This window comes from Homarus americanus, unplaced genomic scaffold (genome assembly GCF_018991925.1).
Source record: "Homarus americanus isolate GMGI-L3 unplaced genomic scaffold, GMGI_Hamer_2.0 scaffold37032, whole genome shotgun sequence".
NCBI lineage: Eukaryota > Metazoa > Arthropoda > Malacostraca > Decapoda > Nephropidae > Homarus > Homarus americanus.
Genome location: NW_024731852.1, coordinates 4327143 through 4347132, shown reverse-complemented (window position 1 = coordinate 4347132; position 19990 = coordinate 4327143). Strand labels below are relative to the sequence as shown.

The 19990-nt window shown below is 43.8% G+C and overlaps 2 protein-coding genes across 4 annotated transcripts in view; both read right to left on the bottom strand.

Moving 5' to 3' along the window:
* Positions 1–15908, bottom strand: part of LOC121867950 — a 34012-nt gene extending 18104 nt beyond the window's left edge. Inside the window, exons 1-2 of one of the 3 annotated variants that reach the window (XM_042368102.1) lie at positions 15300–15908; positions 7862–7869 (exon numbers count right to left, since the gene is read on the bottom strand). The gene's annotated coding sequence lies outside the window, so the exon portion shown is untranslated. Of the gene's footprint in view, positions 1–1119; positions 1130–7861; positions 7870–15295 lie in introns of all 3 variants that reach the window. The other 2 variants (XM_042368103.1, XM_042368105.1) reach the window with 2 other exon arrangements.
* The window catches only part of LOC121867858 (uncharacterized protein PF11_0213-like), a 56133-nt gene continuing 48268 nt past the window's right edge, over positions 12126–19990 (bottom strand). The window contains exon 3 of the mRNA XM_042367983.1: positions 12126–12149. Coding sequence (XP_042223917.1) covers positions 12126–12149 — 24 coding nt within the window. The remainder of the gene's footprint in view (positions 12150–19990) is intronic.

The window sequence follows — 19990 nt, the reverse complement described above, 5'->3', positions numbered from 1 at the left end:
AATGGTAATTTCTTATCTATTTACATGATAATTTCCGATAAAACGGTTTTGATGGTACAATAAGAGCAGGTATATATATAGTAGGTATTACAAGAAATATCAATACTTAGACAATATATATTTTTTAAGAGATGATTTAAAGGAAGGGAGCGTAGTCTTTGCTCGGATGTGTGGGGGTAAGTTGTTACACACCTGCACACCGTGATATTTTATGGAGGTCTGGGACTGAGAGGAGCGCATGGGGGGGTGGTGTTAGTAGCTCTGGGTGCCTTAAGTTGTATCTCTAATTATTCCGGAATTGGAAATAATTGTTGTAAAGCAAGTGATAGACAGATGTGGCTAGTGGCGAGCACTCGGGGGAGATGACCAACTATATATCTTAAAAAAAAACTCCATGAACAATAATGACCTGACTCTGATGTGAGTCTATTGGAGGTAGAAGATAATGATATGTGTGAGGTGACCGTTGAGGTGGCCAGCATGTCTCCAGAACCGGTTTGTAGGAGGTAATTGTGGCCCCTCTTTACACCCACCATGGGCCACTTGCGGTTATGTAAGTCGTGAGTTAGGTTAAAGTGATTTGTATTTTTATCACCCGTTCCTCTCATTAATATTCATACATCAGTCATGGGAAGCGGTCAACACTAATACCATATTTATGGATATATAAATGTATAAATCGATAATAATAATAATAATAACACTAATAATAAACAACTAACAAGACATCAAAGGAAATCAGAATTTTCGGAGACCTTTTTTTTTCCATTGATCTTAAAAGTTAATTCTGGCCACAAATTACCGGTGTCTTGACGTTAAGTATCACGATCTACGGTGAAAAGTTGGTAGAGGCCAGTTATATAATCGGGGACACTTGGGAACTTGGACACAACAAATACACAGGTTTGAAGTATTCGTAGCTTTCGTCAAGATGTTCTTAAACAGTGGTAATGTGTGTATAAAGATATAGATGGCCTGAGAATGTTCACTAGACGACTGTGGAGAAGGATGACACTAATTATACACCTGTGATAAAAAGGTAAATAAGATGACGAGGTAAATGAATGAGTTTGGACCCCAGGTTAGCTATCTAGGGTACAGAACTGTCTTATGCACGTGTGTGTGTGTGCTGTTTCTCACACTTGTACCCCCTCCCCTCACTCACACCTGTATCCTCCCTCCCCTCACTCACACTTGTACCCCCTCCCCTCACTCACACACTGTATCCTCCCTCCCCTCACTCACACTTGTACCCCATCCCCTCACTCACACCTGTAGCCTCCTTCCCCTCACTCACACTTGTACCCCATCCCCTCACTCACACCTGTAGCCTCCTTCCCCTCACTCACACTTGTACCCCATCCCCTCACTCACACCTGTATCCTCCCTCCCCTCACTCACACTTGTACCTTCCTTCACACACTTGTACCGGGAATACGATCTTGTATGTAGACATTATAAAAACAAGATCTCACACGAATTCGTTATATTAGTAATTTGTTGCGGTGCAGCGGAGTTATCCACCTTCATTACGAACCTTGTTATTAGGCACACCCCGAGTCATTACAGTACTTATCATTATTGCCACTGTACACACACACAACTTTGCTGTCACTCGGAATCGAGTATGACGATACAATGATATGATACAATGGTATGAGTTATTAGGGATGTCACCTTCATTGGTGAATTTTGAGGTGACTAAAGAGGCTGATACGGGACTGGCAGAGTTGTTCACAGATGTTGCACATGTGGAGGGCTACATCTAGTGCGGGAGGGGCGGTGGCAGTGTCTTTCCGGCGTTGGCGCTTGTCTGCACGCACACACACACACACACACACAAGGAATTTACAAACTTCATAAATATGTTAACGCTGTAGGAGCCTAAACTTAAAAATATATACCATTACCACACACAAAAATCTTGGTAAGAATATAACTAACAGCAAAAACCGTGAATAAAAATAAATAAATAAATAAATCTCCACAACTCTACAAACAGCAAGACCATCTTTATAATTAGGACATAAAAAAAAAAGATGTACGTTGGTATGTAAATGGATACACTAATGCCCATAACTGGACTAGCGGGAGAGAGTTGTCATCCCGCTGCTACCGAGATCAAGTGCAGAAAGAGGCCAGTCAGGTCGCTTAACCTAAATAATCCGATGGACCACGACACAACTGTTCACCTCACACTACTACTGCTCTGTCACACATCTCTCTCTCTCTCTCTCTAAGATACTGTCAAACGTCACTCTAGGATACTGTCAAACGCACGTAATCTAAGATGCGGTTCTTGTACACTGTCTACACCCTAAGAGTGGACGTAAACCCTCACTAAGATTGAGTCTTACGTAAAGCTGAACATTACCACACCTTGCTTCTCACAGTCTTCACCCTCGCTATACTGAAACTTCACACAAGACCGGGGCATCATCATCAAACCCTTAATCCTTACTGAAGTCTCACCAAAAGTTCGGCGTCATTTCGACTCGCGCATCACCGAGCCTTAATCCTCACTAACGCTTGAAGCTGACGTAACACTCGCCATCAACAAAACCTGCCGCTCAATTATACCCTGATCCTGAACCTCATCTAAGTTCTATTTTCACTTATGATTGTAGTTCACATAAGGATGAGCACCGTGCAGCCAGCCCTCACACACACAACCCCCACTAAGGCTGACACAAGGAGCCAACACTCCCGCAGCGTCGCCGGGAAAAACTAGTGCAACAGGTCGGTTACATCAGCTCATCTTCGCCATCATCCTCGACTTTTCTTTCACGTAGCGTTTCAAACTCCTTTTATTTACTCCAATTAGACAGAAATTCTACATGAGGAAGACGAGAATCGTCATAACTACAGAGTAAATATTATATAAAGACTATATATTACGGTTATATGTACAGATATATTAAGAAATTATAATACCTTGTGCTGAACTGTTGATAAATAGAGGGGATATTTCTTATTTTCTAACATTATTGATTCTAAATAGTTACATTAATCTACATAAAATAAAAAGAAGACCCCGAGTTATAATCAACATTTATTTAACATTAATGGTAGTATTTGTAATGTACAAGTTATTTTAACCATTTTAAAAATACCAACAGTGCAAATAGTATATCTGTCAACACGAGGGAGAGGCGGACATGATGAATGCACTCTAAAAAAAAAAATCCACAATCCCACAATCATCACTAATAAAGGATGGAAGGTTGGGATTATATTTAACACGGTGTAAATGCGTTAGCAGGACACACACACACACACACACACACACACACACACACACACACACACCTTACAACTTTTTAACCCTTGGTAACTGATGTTGTATAATATATATTTATTTTAAACATTATAACTGTCAAGGTTGCGGCTGGAGGGAGGGTGGGGACGGTCTCCTCCCTGAAGATGACACGCGCTTGTAACTAAGACTACACAAACACCATTTTTACTACTCACCGCCTCACGCACCACCGGTTCTCAAGAGCTAACTGAACAGGTTGGCAGAAAATACACGTCACAGCACTTGAAGATGACGGGGAGTCGAAAATACTGACGAAAGGAGAAGCGAAACTATATTAAATAAACAAAGACGTTACGGTCGAAAGTGAATTAGCCGAATAAACGAAGATAAATGATAAACACAACTCATAAGCAAGAAAATGGTACTCAACTTTTTTTTTTTGGGGGGGGGGAGGGGTAGCTTTACGTTGATCGGCCAGGTGGCGGCGCTGTGGTGGACAGGTAACGCGGTACACTCCTGCGTGTTGGAAGCGGTGTAAGGGAGGTGCTGGTGAAGCGGATACATATAGGGGCGTATTTAAATTATTTGGATGGGTTTGTCAGAGCGTTACCTGTTACGTAAAAGTGTCGCCCGAGGAAGTGTTGTTAGTAGTGGTCAAATAGTCCCATTCCTACAGGACGAAACACACACACACACACACACACACACACACACACACAGTATGAAGGACCTCACGTGGTCATGGGGATACCGGGTGGTGTGGTGTTCACGTGGTGCTACACCACCCGGTGTCTCCAGTACCACGTGAGGTCCTTCATATCAACACCGGAGGACGAGTTACTACACCATGTGAACACCACACCACCCGATGTCTCCATGACCGGCCCAGGCCCGGGTCATCAACTGTAAACTATAATAATTTGTATGTTCAATTAATTTTCCTTCTCCTTTTAGTAATGAAAGCTTTTGTTAAACGACCCACCCACCCCATGTCTTTGTATGTAATAAGTAATTTTTGTCCAATGTATATTTTCAGCCTTCGGGCTGCAGAACTTTTTCAATAAACCGTAATTGTTATTATTATTATTATTGCAGTACTAGGAGGGCAGCCCCCGGCCACCTGAAGGGGAGAGGGAAGACGAGGGGAGAGGAAGAATAAGGAAAACCAATTTATCTCCAAAGAAAAACTGAAGAATGGATACATATCTACGACCGAATCTTTGGCGAAGCGTTGTGCCCATTCTGGAAGACTGTAAACACGTCTACTCCACAGTACATCCAAATCTTCCATCCTACACAAAAGGTAAGAGCAATTTGTCGAGGCATCGGTGTACTTATGTTGAGGCATCGGTGTACCTATGTCGAGGCATCGATGTACTTATGTTGAGGCATCGGTGTACCTATGTTGAGGCATCGATGTACTTATGCTGAGGCATCGGTGTACCTATGTCGAGGCAGCGGTGTACCTATGTTGAGGCATCGGTGTACCTATGTTAAGGCATCGGTGTACTTATGTTGAGGCATCGGTGTACCTATGTCGAGGCATCGGTGTACCTATGTTGAGGCATCAGTGTACCTATGTTGAGGCATCGGTGTACCTATGTTGAGGCATCGGTGTAGAGTACCTATGTTGATGCATCCGGTGTACCTATGTCGAGGCATCGGTGTACCTATGTTGAGGCATCAGTGTACCTATGTTGAGGCATCGGTGTACCTATGTTGAGGCATCGGTGTAGAGTACCTATGTTGATGCATCCGGTGTACCTATGTCGAGGCATCGGTATTGAGGCATCGGTGTACCTATCGGTGTACCTATGTTGAGGCACCAGTGTACCTATGTCGAGGCATCGGTGTACCTATGTTGAGGCATCGGTGTACCTATGTTGAGGCATCGGTGTACCTATGTTGAGGCATCGGTGTAGAGTACCTATGTCGAGGCATCGGTGTACCTATGTTGAGGCACCAGTGTACCTATGTCGAGGCATCGGTGTAGAGTACCTATGTTGAGTTTCATTATTCACGGGGCTCCAGATGACAACACGTCCAGGTGGCAGTAATTACAGGCAAGGGGGTGGCTCTGGTAACCACTCGCGTGTCAGTCAGGAAGAAATAACTAGTTTTATCGTGCAAATATATACCTGGGCACGATGCCATGATAGAGCCTTCCCTGAGTTGCCAGACGACTGTGGTGCCATGCTGTGAGGAGGTCGTGGGACAGTACAACGCTGAGGAGGTCGTGAGGCAGTACAATGCTGTGAAGAGGTCGTGGGAAAGTAGAGTACAATGCTGAGGAGGTCGTGAGGCAGTACAATGCTGTGAAGAGGTCGTGGGAAAGTAGAGTACAATGTTGAGGAGGTCATGGGACAGTACAATGTTGAGGAGGTCATGGGACAGTACAATGTTGAGGAGGTCATGGGACAGTACAATGTTGAGGAGGTCATGGGACAGTACAATGTTGTGAGGGGGTCGTGGGACAGTACAATGATGTGAGGTCGTGTGAAAGTATAATGCTGAGGAGGTCGTGTGAAAGTACAATGCTGAGGAGGTCGTGGGCAAGTATAGTACAATGTTGAGGAGGTCGCGGGAAAGTATAGTACAATGCTGAGGAGGTCGCGGAAAAGTATAGTACAATGCTGAGGAGGTCGTGGGGCAGTACAATGCTGAGGTCGTGGGGCAGTGCAGTACTGAGGAGGTCGTGGGGCAGTACAATGCTGTGAAGAGGTCGTGCGAAAGTAGAGTACAATGCTGAGGAGGTCGTGGGGCAGTGCAATGCTGTGAGGATGTTACACTTGACGCTGTGATTCTCGTAAAGTTCTTGTCATGTTCCAGCGTAATAACGAAGCAAGTTTAATACTCAAACGAAGGTAAAATACTAAAACTGAGTCAACTGTTGAATTTTCCATGAACACTTTGAGACCATAAAGACCGAGAAGCAGCGCGTTAAGACTGTGATTACCGACTGTCAAGTTTCTGGGTAAGGCATCAGCAGCTTTCTACTGTACAAGACCACTTTATCTCTCGCTCAACAGGAGCCACGAACTGGCGCCGCGTGCCGATGTTACAGTTACAAAACTTGTTGAGTGGAGCTTATTGTTGTTCTTGCCAAATAAGTCGACCTCACTTTAATTCAGACCCGGATGACTCGCGTCCGGGTTGGTTAGTGCCTAAAGGCTTCCCAGGGTCGACGTCGCTGGACGTGGATCCCGCTGATGCCACCTCCATCAGGTAATACCAGCAATCCAAGAATACTTTCGTACCCCCAGAAAGAGCTTGGTTTATCTAAACACAATAACAAAAATCTTTCCGGTAGTAACATAAGACGGCAGTTGACCAAAGTCGCTCGGTTTAAAGTTTCGTTCACTTACTACTACATTTATTTATCGAAACATTAAGATTTACGGCGAACAAATTTCGTGTTCTTTTACTTCGTAGGGTTTTGTAAACATGTGAAACACATAAGACAAAAACTACATGTATCAAGTCAATAAAATACGGTACAGACACTGTATGTGTCAAAAAAATTTAGTTAGCACTTATTCCTTTTGCTGTGTGAGCTTCACGTATATCCAAACCGGTTCATTAGAAGTGGGTGAGCAACTTTGAGACTGTAATCTGACTGGTCGACGATCATATGACACGAAGATCACACACTCTAACAATTCTGTTTCTACAGTGTTTACAAAGTTCCTTGATGTAGCTCTTTGCTTACAGTCCCCCGAAGAAGATAAACATCCCAAACATCGGTACATAAGCCAGCCCTTCCTGCACACAACTGTATTCTTCACCATGATAACTGGAAATTTCCCAAGTGACCGTAAAGGAAGCATTACGGCTGTAAACATCGCATCATAACCATCAGTGGTGCGTTGTTTACTCATCCTCATGCAAGTCTAAGTCACAGCGGACATGGTGAGGGATAACTATGTCAGACAGTACAGTATATACTGATATTTGGATGAGTAACTTCCTCGAGGGACTCTACTAACACAAACATAAAGATAGTTTCTAAGCACCCTGCACAACTGTCAACTTCCCCAGCACCTCTAAGTTCTGTACTCAGCTTACGTGAATGACAACCATTTACTTTTATTACAGAAATAAAAGCTATAAGACTTCGGCCATAATACTGGAAGAAAAGGTCGACGCACTTGAGACAGAAGTGTTGAAGAGAGACACCATCACCAGCCCACATAACAGCGGCCTCTGTTCTTGCTGAACACTATTCTCGTTATCATACTTTTCTGTAATCATTTACTTGTTTCTTTTGATAATCGTAACTTTCTTGTCACCTTCCCTCGTTATGTTTTCTAATCACGTGTTTCTTCAGGTTACACATCTTTCGCTTCCTGGTCAACTTTCATACATGCAGCTGTAACCTCAATCAATAATGTGTTCGGTTCTCCTCACGAGAAAGGAATTTTAAGAGGGGGTGGATACCTGCCAAGAGGAGTTAGGCTGACAGAGGGGCTCTTCTGCATGCTTGTAGGCTCTAATAGAAGGAGGAAGGGAGGGAGAGAAAGAGAGGGAAGGAAGGAGGGAGGGAGGGAGGGAGGGAGGGAGGGAGGGAGAAAATCAGTAGAGTTATTTTGGATTCTGGTCTACTGTGTGTGAGAAAAAAGAACACACATAGTGAGGTCACTGGGGAGTGAAGATTAATGTGATAGTGCGGAAGAGCTGGGTTATTGGTCGGGGCGGGTTAGGTCTATGATGTCTTCTGTTGTAACCATTTGTAGGACGTCTGGCCTTCACTTAGTTTCAAGGTTAGGGAGGGTGGGCAGGTGGGCAGTACGGAGGAGGAAGATCTGGGGGGCAGTTGAGGTGAGTGAAGTCTTCAGCTTAACCACTTCCTGGAAAGCTCAGAGACCTGACACAGTCCGCTAAGGATAACGCTATGCACTGTTGTCTATCACATCTGTATGCAACAAACACCTATAATATACCTGGGTCACGAGGTGTCCCAAAACTGATTAATATGTATGTCAAGACACCTACGTGCTTTAAGTATATGAAACTGTTCCGGGCGAGCAACCTCAGCCGAGAAGTAGCATCAGTAGACGCAGAAGGAAACGACACAGCAGTAGGAATTTAGTGGTGGCAGGAGTATGAGTGTGGATGCAAATAAGGTCGCTGGTTGAGTCTCTAGCCTTCCTGAGAAGCTTCACCTACACGCACGCACGCACGCACACGCACGCACGCACGCACGCACGCACGCACACACACACACACACACACACACACACACACACACACACACACACACACACACACACACACACACACACACACACACACACACACACACACACACACACACACACACACACACACACACACACACACACACACACACACACACACACACACACACACACACACACACACACACACACACACACACACACACACACACACACACACACACACACACACACACACACACACACACACACACACACACACACACACACACACACACACACACAAGAGATGGCAAACACCGGTCTAGGTAGGGCAGGCCACAGGGAATCCCAAGCACCATTTGACTACGTGTTACCTCCACGCTGACTAGGAAGACAGTCTCAGGGTGAGTGACTCCCAAATGGCACCAGTCCTCCTTGGCCCTAACCTAACCTGATCCATCTTAACAAAACCATCCTTATTTGGGCTCAGCCGTAAGGGCTCCAGCCTTAAATTGGTTAGGTTAAGGCTCATTTCAATTGTAATCCTCTAGGTTAGCGTGTGTAATGGATAGAAAGAATGTAAAGCCACTTGTATAAGGATGGAGGTAGAGGGAAAGCAGGAAGGTCAATGATGTGTGACAAGAGAGAGAGAGAGAGAGACTCACCCAGGCTCCTACACAACCAGACACTACCGATGAAACATCTCCCTTCAGGCTCCCGTCACGTCTATCACCTCCCGTCACTCGTGACGGGAGGTGATCTTAAGTGTCTTCAACAAACCACAATATAATACTTATCTTGTCTGACTCACATCCATTACACTTCAACTCACGAAGCCACAATGACGTGTCATGTTGTCTTCGAATTCACGTTAGTTCTGTGTTTACTCGACCTCAACGTGACGTCAGAAGCTCCTCACGTACTTAATGAAGAATTAATCTAATTTCATCAAAGCGTTACTACGTCTAACCTAACCTAACCTAACCTAACCTAACCTAACCTAACCTAACCTAGCCTAACCTAACCTAACCTAACCTTACTTTAATGTCAATATTATGTTAATTATGTACAATTTACTTAAAATAACATTAACACATTTCTGCATTAATTATAGGTAATGAATGATCAAACCTAAAATGTGATACTAACTTGTTTCAATATATTATAGAAATCATCGTTGATACGCACAATTCACCACGTAATTATATACCATTCTCAATCATACTAATATAACTCACAAGAACTAGTGTTATCTGATTATAGTCTATTATATCACAGAACGCAGGTGATTATACGATGTTGTTCTCATTATACAATGTTGTTCTGAGTGTTTGTTCCTCCTGACACAGCTGATAATATGTCTTAATAGCTGACTGTTGCTGACACATATGGTTCTGATGACACTGCATCTTCTGACTGCTTGTCTCTGATGGCTGGTGGTAGTGTGTGAGACGCCTGATTGGTCGCCTCTGATGGTGATGTATTCTTTTTTTTAATTGTCAAAGGTAACCTGGATCATCATCATCATCATCATCATCATCACTATCATCATCATCATCACTATCATAATCACCATCAATATTACCACTATCAACTTCATTATCATCACCACCATCGCCATTATCACTATCACCAAATCCCCACACTTCTCACATCATCATTATCACCATTACCAACACGACCATATCACCCACCCCTAAAAAAACCCACCACCACCCACCTCAAATACTAAAATATTATCCCAGAAACTTGTGTAACCTTCAACATTCTTAAAATAATGATAAGTAACGGCAATAATAATAATAATAATAATAATAATAATAATAATAATAATAATAATAATAATAATAATAATAATAATAATAATAATAATAATAAAGGTACTACTAACAACAACAACAACAACAAATACAATAACAACAACAACAACAATAACAGTAATAACAATAAATAATAACAATAATAATAGCATCAGACCATGTCACCTACCCCACATCAACATGACCACCTAAGCGTCCTCTGGTCTACGCATTGAGGCACACAGGAGACACTGCAGCCCAACCTTGATCCAGCCGGACAACGCCCTACTAACCCAGGTCGCTGTGGCTGGCTATGTTTTGCGTCGTCAGCAATGTTTACCCACACCTGCGACCTACCCTCCCATCCACCTCCTGAGAAGGCAGGTGAAGGTGGGGTCGTCTGAGGGATGGAAGGAATGGAGAAAGGGAAAGAAAGAGAGAGAGAGAGAGAGAGAGAGAGAGAGAGAGAGAGAGAGAGAGAGAGAGAGAGTACGGTACCTCCCCCAGAATGCTTCACAGTACGCGTATACACAGACCAGCCCCCAGAGTCACTGAGTACCATGTCACCACCCACAAGTATGAACCTACTCTGATACCCATCTCGCAGGTGACCCAACAGAGCAAAAACTGGTCTAGTATATTTAACTCTCGACTTCCCTAATTAATGCTGTTATGTTGATTGTTGCACTTGCATGAATTGTTGCGTGCGATTAAGCATTCACCCTGAGCACGGTGTATTTGACCAAGCCTTGCAAGTGGGTATTTGTGTTTGGTGGAATATGTAAATTTGCCAGCGACATCGCGAGGGAGTCCATCTAGGTTACACACACTCCGCGCTTGTCTTCAGTGCTGGCAGGGAACCGGCCAAGACGCAGGGGAATGTATCACCCACTTCAGGGTCTTGGGTTTAAATCCACAAGAATTTTGAAGCTTAATTTTGGCGTTAAAGGAACATGTCTAGTCAATGTTGCGTCTCAAAGGAATTTAAATGCCCCTATTAGAAATAAAGTTTGGGCTGTAGTTAACCAACTAAGTGGATGTGTTCCTACATCTCCGGCTACGAGGAAAATTCAAAGTACTGTACTGTGCGACCCTTCGAGAATCAGATTTAATGATGTATAGAGAAAAACAAATTAAAAATGTTTACTCTCACAGCCACTCTCTTGCAAGTAAAACAGGTAAGAATGCACCTGATTGGTTGACTTCAGCTACAGTACAAAGATAAACCCTAAAAACAACACCATTATTACACTGAGACAACCTTAACTACACGAATTCTTTTAGCATTAGTGAAGATATCAACGTATGTGGCAATAGTTCAGTACGATAGTTTTGTGTTTTACCCTAAGTCAGCCAGTTAGATGCATTCTTAAATACTCACCTACGAAGACCAATCATCTACAGAACTTTTAGCGGCCTGCCCCTCACAGCAGCCTGCCCCTCACAGCGACCTGCAAGTGTTGGAAACTCACGCCTACACTAGTGATGACTGGCGCGGGCAAGACAAGTAAAATGCTAATAGTTTCCACCGTAGAGTTTTTCGTACTACGGTTCAGTGGATCAACTAAACTAAATTCTCTTTACTCAACAAAAGAGACTATTTTCTAATTGTTTCTTAATTTACCCAAGAACGATTGGCCAACGAAGTGTTATAATGGATAGTTGCAGAGAAGAAATGACTTATTTTACTGGTCTTATTAAAGTTACTTCTGAGCAACTTTTAGAAATTTGATGAAAAACAATCATATGAGTCACTATAAACAAACACAAGAGCCATAATAAACAAACACACGAGTCACTATAAACAAACACACGAGTCACTATAAACAAACACACGAGTCACTATAAACAAACACACGAGTCACTACAAACAAACACAAAATTGTATCAAGACGACTGACGTGGACGGAACTGAAACAGGGAAACAGAGATGAACTGTTTCCCTGTTTCAGTTCCGTCCCATGCATCAGGTAGACGCTAGACAGGTTCCCGGTACTGATCGACACTAGACAGGTTCCCGGTACTGGTAGACACTAGACAGGTTCCCGGTACTGGTAGACACTAGACAGGTTCCCGGTACTGGTAGACACTAGACAGGTTCCCGGTACTAATCGACACTAGACAGGTTAGCGGCACTGAGACACTAGACAGGTTCCCGGTACTGGTAGACACTAGACAGGTTCCCGGTACTGGTAGACACTAGACAGGTTCCCGGTACTGGTCGACACTAGACAGGTTCCCGGCGAGTACTGGTAGACGCTAGACAGGTTCCCGGTACTGGTAGAAACTAGACAGGTTCCCGGTACTGGTAGAAACTAGACAGGTTCCCGGCACTGAGAGACACTAGACTAGACAGGTTCCCGGCACTGAGAGACACTAGACAGGTTCCCGGTACTGGTAGAAACTCGACAGGTTCCCGGCACTGAGAGACACTAGACAGGTTCCCGGTACTGGTAGAAACTAGACAGGTTCCCGGCACTGAGAGACACTAGACAGGTTCCCGGCACTGAGAGAAACTAGACAGGTTCCCGGTACTGGTAGACACTAGACAGGTTCCCGGTACAGTACTGGTGTATAATAGTCTCCCAGCAGGCAAACACTGAAATAACACTGATGCGGCGAAGATATCTCTTCAATCAATGTGAAATAATACTATGAATATATAATCAATGTGTCACGCAACAATATGACCGACGTATGTTAGCAGTCCGCCATTGTTTAATAAGATACAATATAGATTTCCCTCTCGAATATAAGGTATTATTAATGTTTTTTATCTGATTATTCGCATACATAATATTTCCTTTGCAATCAAGGTGGCTAAGACAAGCTGAACTCTATCCCGAGATCCATCTAATTAACCAATCAGTATCGCCGTTGCAATACTTGTAGTAAATACGGTAAGGTGTGTACTTGATCCAATTTTTGTCCAGGTGTCAATCATCATGCTATAGATCTAAAGAGTTTACAAATAACCCTCATTTAAGCTTAACGGCCATGTTTTTTCTTCTTCTCGCCCAGACAACCATTTGTATTCCTCAGATCCTCAGTGTAATTTGCATCTATAAAACACGTGGAGTCTTTCACTACGAGGTACATTTTTACCTTCGATAACAGACAGGGCTACAGACGATCACGATATAGCAGCTCATTACTTTGATTTAGGAGGAGGAGGAGGAGGAGGAAGAGGAGGAGGAGGAGGAGGAGGAGGAGGAGGAGGAGGAAAACTATAGCTGACAAGTGAGAGTGAGAGACTAGGATATGGTCTTAATACATCATTGACACACTGAGCATCATTCTGTCTCCATGATCAAGTGTTGAGTTGGAGCACACGACACACCCGGTGTAGTCGTCGCTGACAATGTTAACCTTTCGTGTCTAAGATTCTCAGTCAGCCATGTTTCAATCACCTCTAATATTATTCACGTTATTATTCCCAGGTAACACCACTATGTACTGCAGGAGTTAAGACAATAAGATACTTGTCAAATTATCAATGCTGCACAGTGCATAATCACTACAGCTCTGCACCACGACCAATCCTCTCTGGTCTTGAATCATAAAATATCTAGGTCACTGGTATTAAGAATATATATATTAATACGGTGACAGGATTCAGTGATGGCTCAAGCTGACACAGGCTAGTCAAACACTGAGCTAAGAAGCACAGACTATACAGTAGTTTAGAATTCACTCTAAAATGTGTAATACCAATATTACCAGGTAAGCACTGTCTCATTAGCTGAGACAATCGATTAATTAGACAAACAAACCATTCGGCTGCAACTAATACAGACAGCTAGTGAGTACTGTAAGCAAACACCAAACAGAATCTGATTTACTTGTGCAGTGCCTCAGTCAATCAGTAAATAACTACTGAGTAGATCAACCACACACGCAGTGAGCCTGCGAAAGCAACAAGCAGGCAATGGTTTACTTGCGCAGCTCAGCAGTCAGTCAAGCAGCCACTCGAGCAAGCACACACACCAACACTGCCCTGGTCAAGTGCATGACCACCCCAACGCCGGTGTTGACACTGTCTATCTGTTGCAACAAGCTACAGCCTCCGTGTGCACTAACCTTATCTATTATTATTCTATCTTGTATTCACTTTTCATATTATGTCACCTCCATATTCTTACTCCCCTTGAGGGCAATATACAGGTATATGTTACCTATAAGCTTGTTGATTTTATACCATTCACATCTTTATATAATAAGTTAGTTTGTCTTGTATTATGTGTCCCACTTTACACACACACAATGATGGAGATGGTATTTAACATTTTAATTTAAGTTTCGATTATTATGACCTTAAATGGCAACCGTTACTGAAGCATTTTATGGCTAGGAACTTTTTTGATTAGTTAATAGGGAGACAAGACGGCCCAGAGACAGCTGGGAGCGAGAGAAACAGGTTAGTGGCAACATGCATGTCTCGCCGAGAGGCGTCTAACGGCATGATGAAAACTTTTTTGCTTTTATGGTTTACTTCATTTCTTCTCCCCCTCCCCACCCCCAAAAAAAAATTATATATATATATATATATATATATATATAAAATGAAGGATCTTGGGGTATTTTAGTGATTATGATTTATGTTTTTCTGCACTGGATGAAACAAGGCGATCAAGAATATGCCAGCAGCTGCGTCACGCTGTACTAGAAATAAAAAGAATCCAAACACACAAAAGACATTATCAGTCATGTGCGGCACTGAGCTAAAGCATCCAAAATTGTTGCCACAGCTCGTGTACCCCCCTACCCCACCCCAGGGGACACAGCCTAACTGTGGACGTTCCAATAACAGGTTTTAAATTCCGATTCTGGTCTACAGAGGCAGGAACTCCGAGGATCACACAAATAACATAACTTCACCCAATTTGGATCCAATAGGGTCGTAATACCTGGAGGTCCAGGAATCAAACCCCGAATCTAGAGTAAATGCATTTCTGAGAACTCAGATTAATAACCTGTCCTAACCCAGTTTTGAATTGGCTCCGGACCCTCCAAACACAATGTCCTCAGTAAGATACAAACCTGGAACTTCGTCTTACCTGGTGTGTGTGTGTGTGTGTGTGTGTTGAGGCGCAACACACGTGGAAACTACTGGTCCTGGTCTCCAGAATCTTCACTGTCGGCCACCACTATCTTCTTCCTCCCATTATTATTCAGGTATGTCAGGTAGAGCTGACGGGGCTACAACGATCAATATAGTGGTGTAACGATAAGCTTATTTCCGTATCACTTTTTCATGAGTTAGTGTCCTTAAACTTGTTAAAGAGGTGTGCTGGTTGCTCAAGGTTGCTGGTGCTGTAACAGACCTCACTCCACCCGTGGTGAGAGGATTAATCCCGCCAGGTATCTGCGACACAACCATTCACCGCTAACATCCACAATACAGTTAGTTTTAACACTTTAGTTATTTACAACATCCACAGGTACTCTCAGTGCAGGAAGGTTCAGCTTACAGGTTGAAAGCAGTATGAACTTTTCTGGAACCACAAGCACAGGTACAATAAAGTTTAACGCAGTCTTAACACTCCTGGAACACCAGTACTGGTATAGTGGGAAGGTTGAGCACAAAATGTACAATGCAGTGTGAACACTCAAAATGAGGAGCAATAGGAGGAGGAATCACCACCACCACGACACGGGCACTACTAACCACGCTTCTCTCACTCGCCTGGGTTTTGTCGCGCGCCAGGACGAAGGCATGACCTGCCTGGCTCCCGGCTCAGTACCTTAACCACCGGATACTTTCCTTTGGTAATTCTCATTTGCGTATTATTAGGGCGAGAGAAACTTAGTCTAGGTTATGTAGAAAATAAATCACTCAGTGAGATTCAGATTAATTACGAGATAAACACAGGGAGGTGCGGATGCCGTGCACGGGCCGATTCAAACTGAAAAACCGTGCACTGCCGCGTCAGGATTACAATGATTATGTGAACGAGTATTTGTCCCTCCGTGTTATAATGCTCTCATCACATGACTTTCCTGGGTGTTATTTACAAGGAGTTGGGAGATACTGTCTGCACAGTAAATGTATATTACTAAAAATAGAACAATAATTGCGTTATGCAAAAAATGGTTGATGGCGCCGCCAAAAAACTAAACTCGGGAAAAGGTTCCCGCCATCAACTGATGCTGTTCTACACACCAAGGTTAATGATGGGTTATGCTATGTAATGTTACAGATTCATAATCACCTTAACAAAATCGTGCAGGTTTGTTTAGAATTGGGAACTTGAGGCGATTCTTTCCATGTTCCGATGATTCACTGGTTCGAGGGTTTATTGGTTCAAAGGTTAAAATTTAAAGAGACTTTCCGACCAATCAACCGACGGAATATAAAGCCTTAACTGCTAGAAAACACCACCATGAGAAAACTAAGCGTGGAACTAAACTCTCGACATGGACGGTATTTCCTGTTCTCGTGCCCTAGTATGTGAGGTGAGTTGGGTACGGGATCCCCTCTGTGCCGAATTAAAGGCTGGCGTATTGAAGGTGACGTCCCCGTAGTGAAGGGGTTAATGCCAATGGACCAAGTGATCAATCCTTTTAGCACTAACTGACGGGCACACACTCGGTTCCATTACTGCCAAGCCTGTGCTACTGGATCACCTTGATACCCAATGATTGCTTGTTTCCTTAGGCGTAGCAACTACTCTAAACTGGTTCCCTGTTGTCGAGATAAAAGGGCAGCAGGTATAGATTTCCGATCAACAGCGCTGAGTAGTTGGGTTGTCAAGCAGTGCGACGCGGGGAAGGAATCGTGCAGGAGTACATCTTCGACTATTTTCCATCATTTTGAAATAATGTGAAGAATAAATACTTAACAGCAGGAAATCTATACGATATTAATGGTTTTTATGCCAAATTAATAGAAGAAAAACAATCATATATGCAGCAGAATAAATTATTTATAAATCAGCAAGTAAGACTTCCCATCAGACATGCTGCAGCAATAAACGCTCTCCTAAAACTATTTTAAGCACCATGTATCATGTTTTTCATACAATTACGAAGTTCGTAATATCTGGAATGATTCATATTTTTTAGAATTACGTTTTTGCGGACACAACACGTTTTTTCTTTCACTGACAAGATATTAGTTAACCTGAACCGTCAATCGCCAGCCCGACACCAGGGAACTAGTTTAAATCAACATTAGATACACTTAGTGTTATTATTACCTCAAAGTAACATGACCAACACAGGCAACAGTAACATCGAGCGACTTGAGTCACTTTGGCAGTCGAAGGTTAAATTATGTTTGGCGTGTTTCTGTTAATTCCACCTGGAGACAAAACCTTAGTAGCAAGATCACCTAAAGAACAAAAAATAACAGGAGAAAGAGATAGGGACATGTAGACAGACTGATAATAATTAAGCAGGTGGATAATGGAGAAACACTGTTTACATGCTGACGCACGCCGTCATTGTCGACACACCATTATAAAACAGGTTCCAGGAAATATCCCGCTCTCATCTCTCTACGCCGGACAGCCGCCAGGGTGTCGATTCTTCATAGGTGCCTCTGAGTTTTATTCGCCGCCTATTGTCTTACATACACAACAGGTATCCATTGGTAGAATGATTACGTCTCATTGGCTGATTCAACTACCAGATGTTCGGCATCAAAACCTAGAAACAAAACTAATATTATAATTTTGACCTTGTGTGTGCAATGTGTGCTTTCACTGTCAGACAGACAATGGCTACTGCTGTCTACGTTATAACAACAGGGGACCAGTTTACTTCTATGCCGATACACGATTGAACAAGTTCTGTCATTAACAACAACCCGCCCATAAACAAGGTCCGCCCTCAAGAGGGATCCTGCCCCTTCTAAGGCTCCGCCCTTCAGTAAGTTCCGCTCCTCAACAAGCTCTGATTTTTCACAAATCCCAGTCCCTCCCTTCATTAAGGTCCACATCCAACAAGCCACACTCTTGATTAAGCTCCACTCTTTAATAAGCCCCGCCCCTAAATAACGCCCCGCACGTAAAAAAAAGGCCCCACCAAGATTCCATCCCCCAACAAGCCCCCAACCCGTCAAAAAGCCCCACCCTCAGCACAGGCCCCACCCCGCACAGGCACCACCCCCTATACAGAACCCCGCCTCCCGACAAAACTCGTCTTAGGTGTGGTGAAGGCTTCTCCTCCTCCCCCCTTTCCTCTCCAGTAGATGCAGGAGAGGACCGTCCACACATCCTTACCTCAGTATGCTAATGACTACACCTTTGTCCACACGCCCACTCCTCCTCACGTCCACCTCCCTACTGCGCCTTCTGCGTCGTGGAGTTGGTTGTGTGGAAGATGTTCTCGTGAAGAGGAAAGATGAAGTTGGAGACGGTAGGAGGCTGGGAGGGTTGCTGATGGAGAACCAGGAAAGTGGGAGGGTTGATGTGGGAGGGGAAGTAAGAAAGTGGGTACAGGGGGGGTGTTGAAGGGGGGAGTTGGTCACCAGGTGTGCTTGTGCGACGTTCAAACCTTCAGGGTCCAGCCCGTCTTCTCGCTTTCTCTGTATTCGTCTTGTTTCTCCTCCTCTCCTCCTTCCCCCTGTTTCCCTATGGTCTTCCTCTAATCCTTGCAGTAATTCTTTCATCTTTGACTATTTCTTCCTCTGTCTCTTACTTTTCCATCTCCTTCCATTCTCCTTCCCCATCGCCTCTCCCTCTCTTAATTCTTTCCCTTTTCCTTATTTTCCTTCTCCTTCCTTTTTCCTTCCCCCTCATTTTTTCACTCTCGGTTCTAAATACCCCCTTTTATCACTTATACTCTTACCTCTCTCCTTTCCTCCTCTTTCTCCCTCATTCTTCCTTCCTTATCATACGTTATCTTCCCTGCATACTTCTTACTCTCTCTGTCTCCCTCACCCTCCCTCGGGGCACGTACCAAGCAACAGGTGTAGGGGGACTGAATGCTTGAGTCGTCAGGTGTCAGTGACCTAGCTTGGCCTGACGCGGGTAGCTGACCTGCATACTCCCGAGCCTGACCACATTCATCCCCTTCCCTCCCCACTCCCCACCTTCCCACTTCTGATCCGAATTTCAGCTGCTGGTGATCTTAAGTTAGTCTCAGGTGCTGGTGATCTTAAGTTAGTCTCAGGTGCTGGTGATCTTAAGTTAGTCTCAGGTGCTGGTGATCTTAAGTTAGTTTCAGCTGCTGGTGATCTTAAGTTAGTTTCAGCTGCTGGTGATCTTAAGTTAGTCTCAGGTGCTGGTGATCTTAAGTTAGTCTCAGGTGCTGCTGGTGATCTTAAGTTAGTCTCAGGTGCTGGTGATCTTAAGTTAGTTTCAGCTGCTGGTGATCTTAAGTTAGTCTCAGCTGCTGGTGATCTTAAGTTAGTCTCAGGTGCTGGTGATCTTAAGTTAGTCTCAGGTGCTGGTGATCTTAAGTTCTTTTCAGCTGTTGGTAATCTTAAGTTAGGTAATCTCAGTTGGTAGTAATGTTAAACTCGTGTCAGCTGCTGGTGATCTTGTCTCAGCTCACCACCCTTGTACCCACTGGTGATCTTGAGGTCTTGTTTCAGCTCCTTACTATAGCACCAAAAGAAAGAAAATATCCAGTGAATGCAGATCCTCGGCCCCTCTTGTGCAGCACGACAGTTTCAACCTGCAGACACCCGGCAGCGAGCGTCCGCCAAAGCCACCATCAACAACTCAACTGCCAGCCATAGGACCAGTATATAGACCTCTGTGATCTTGACCTTTAAGCTTTTCACGAAGAAGGATAGTGAGATG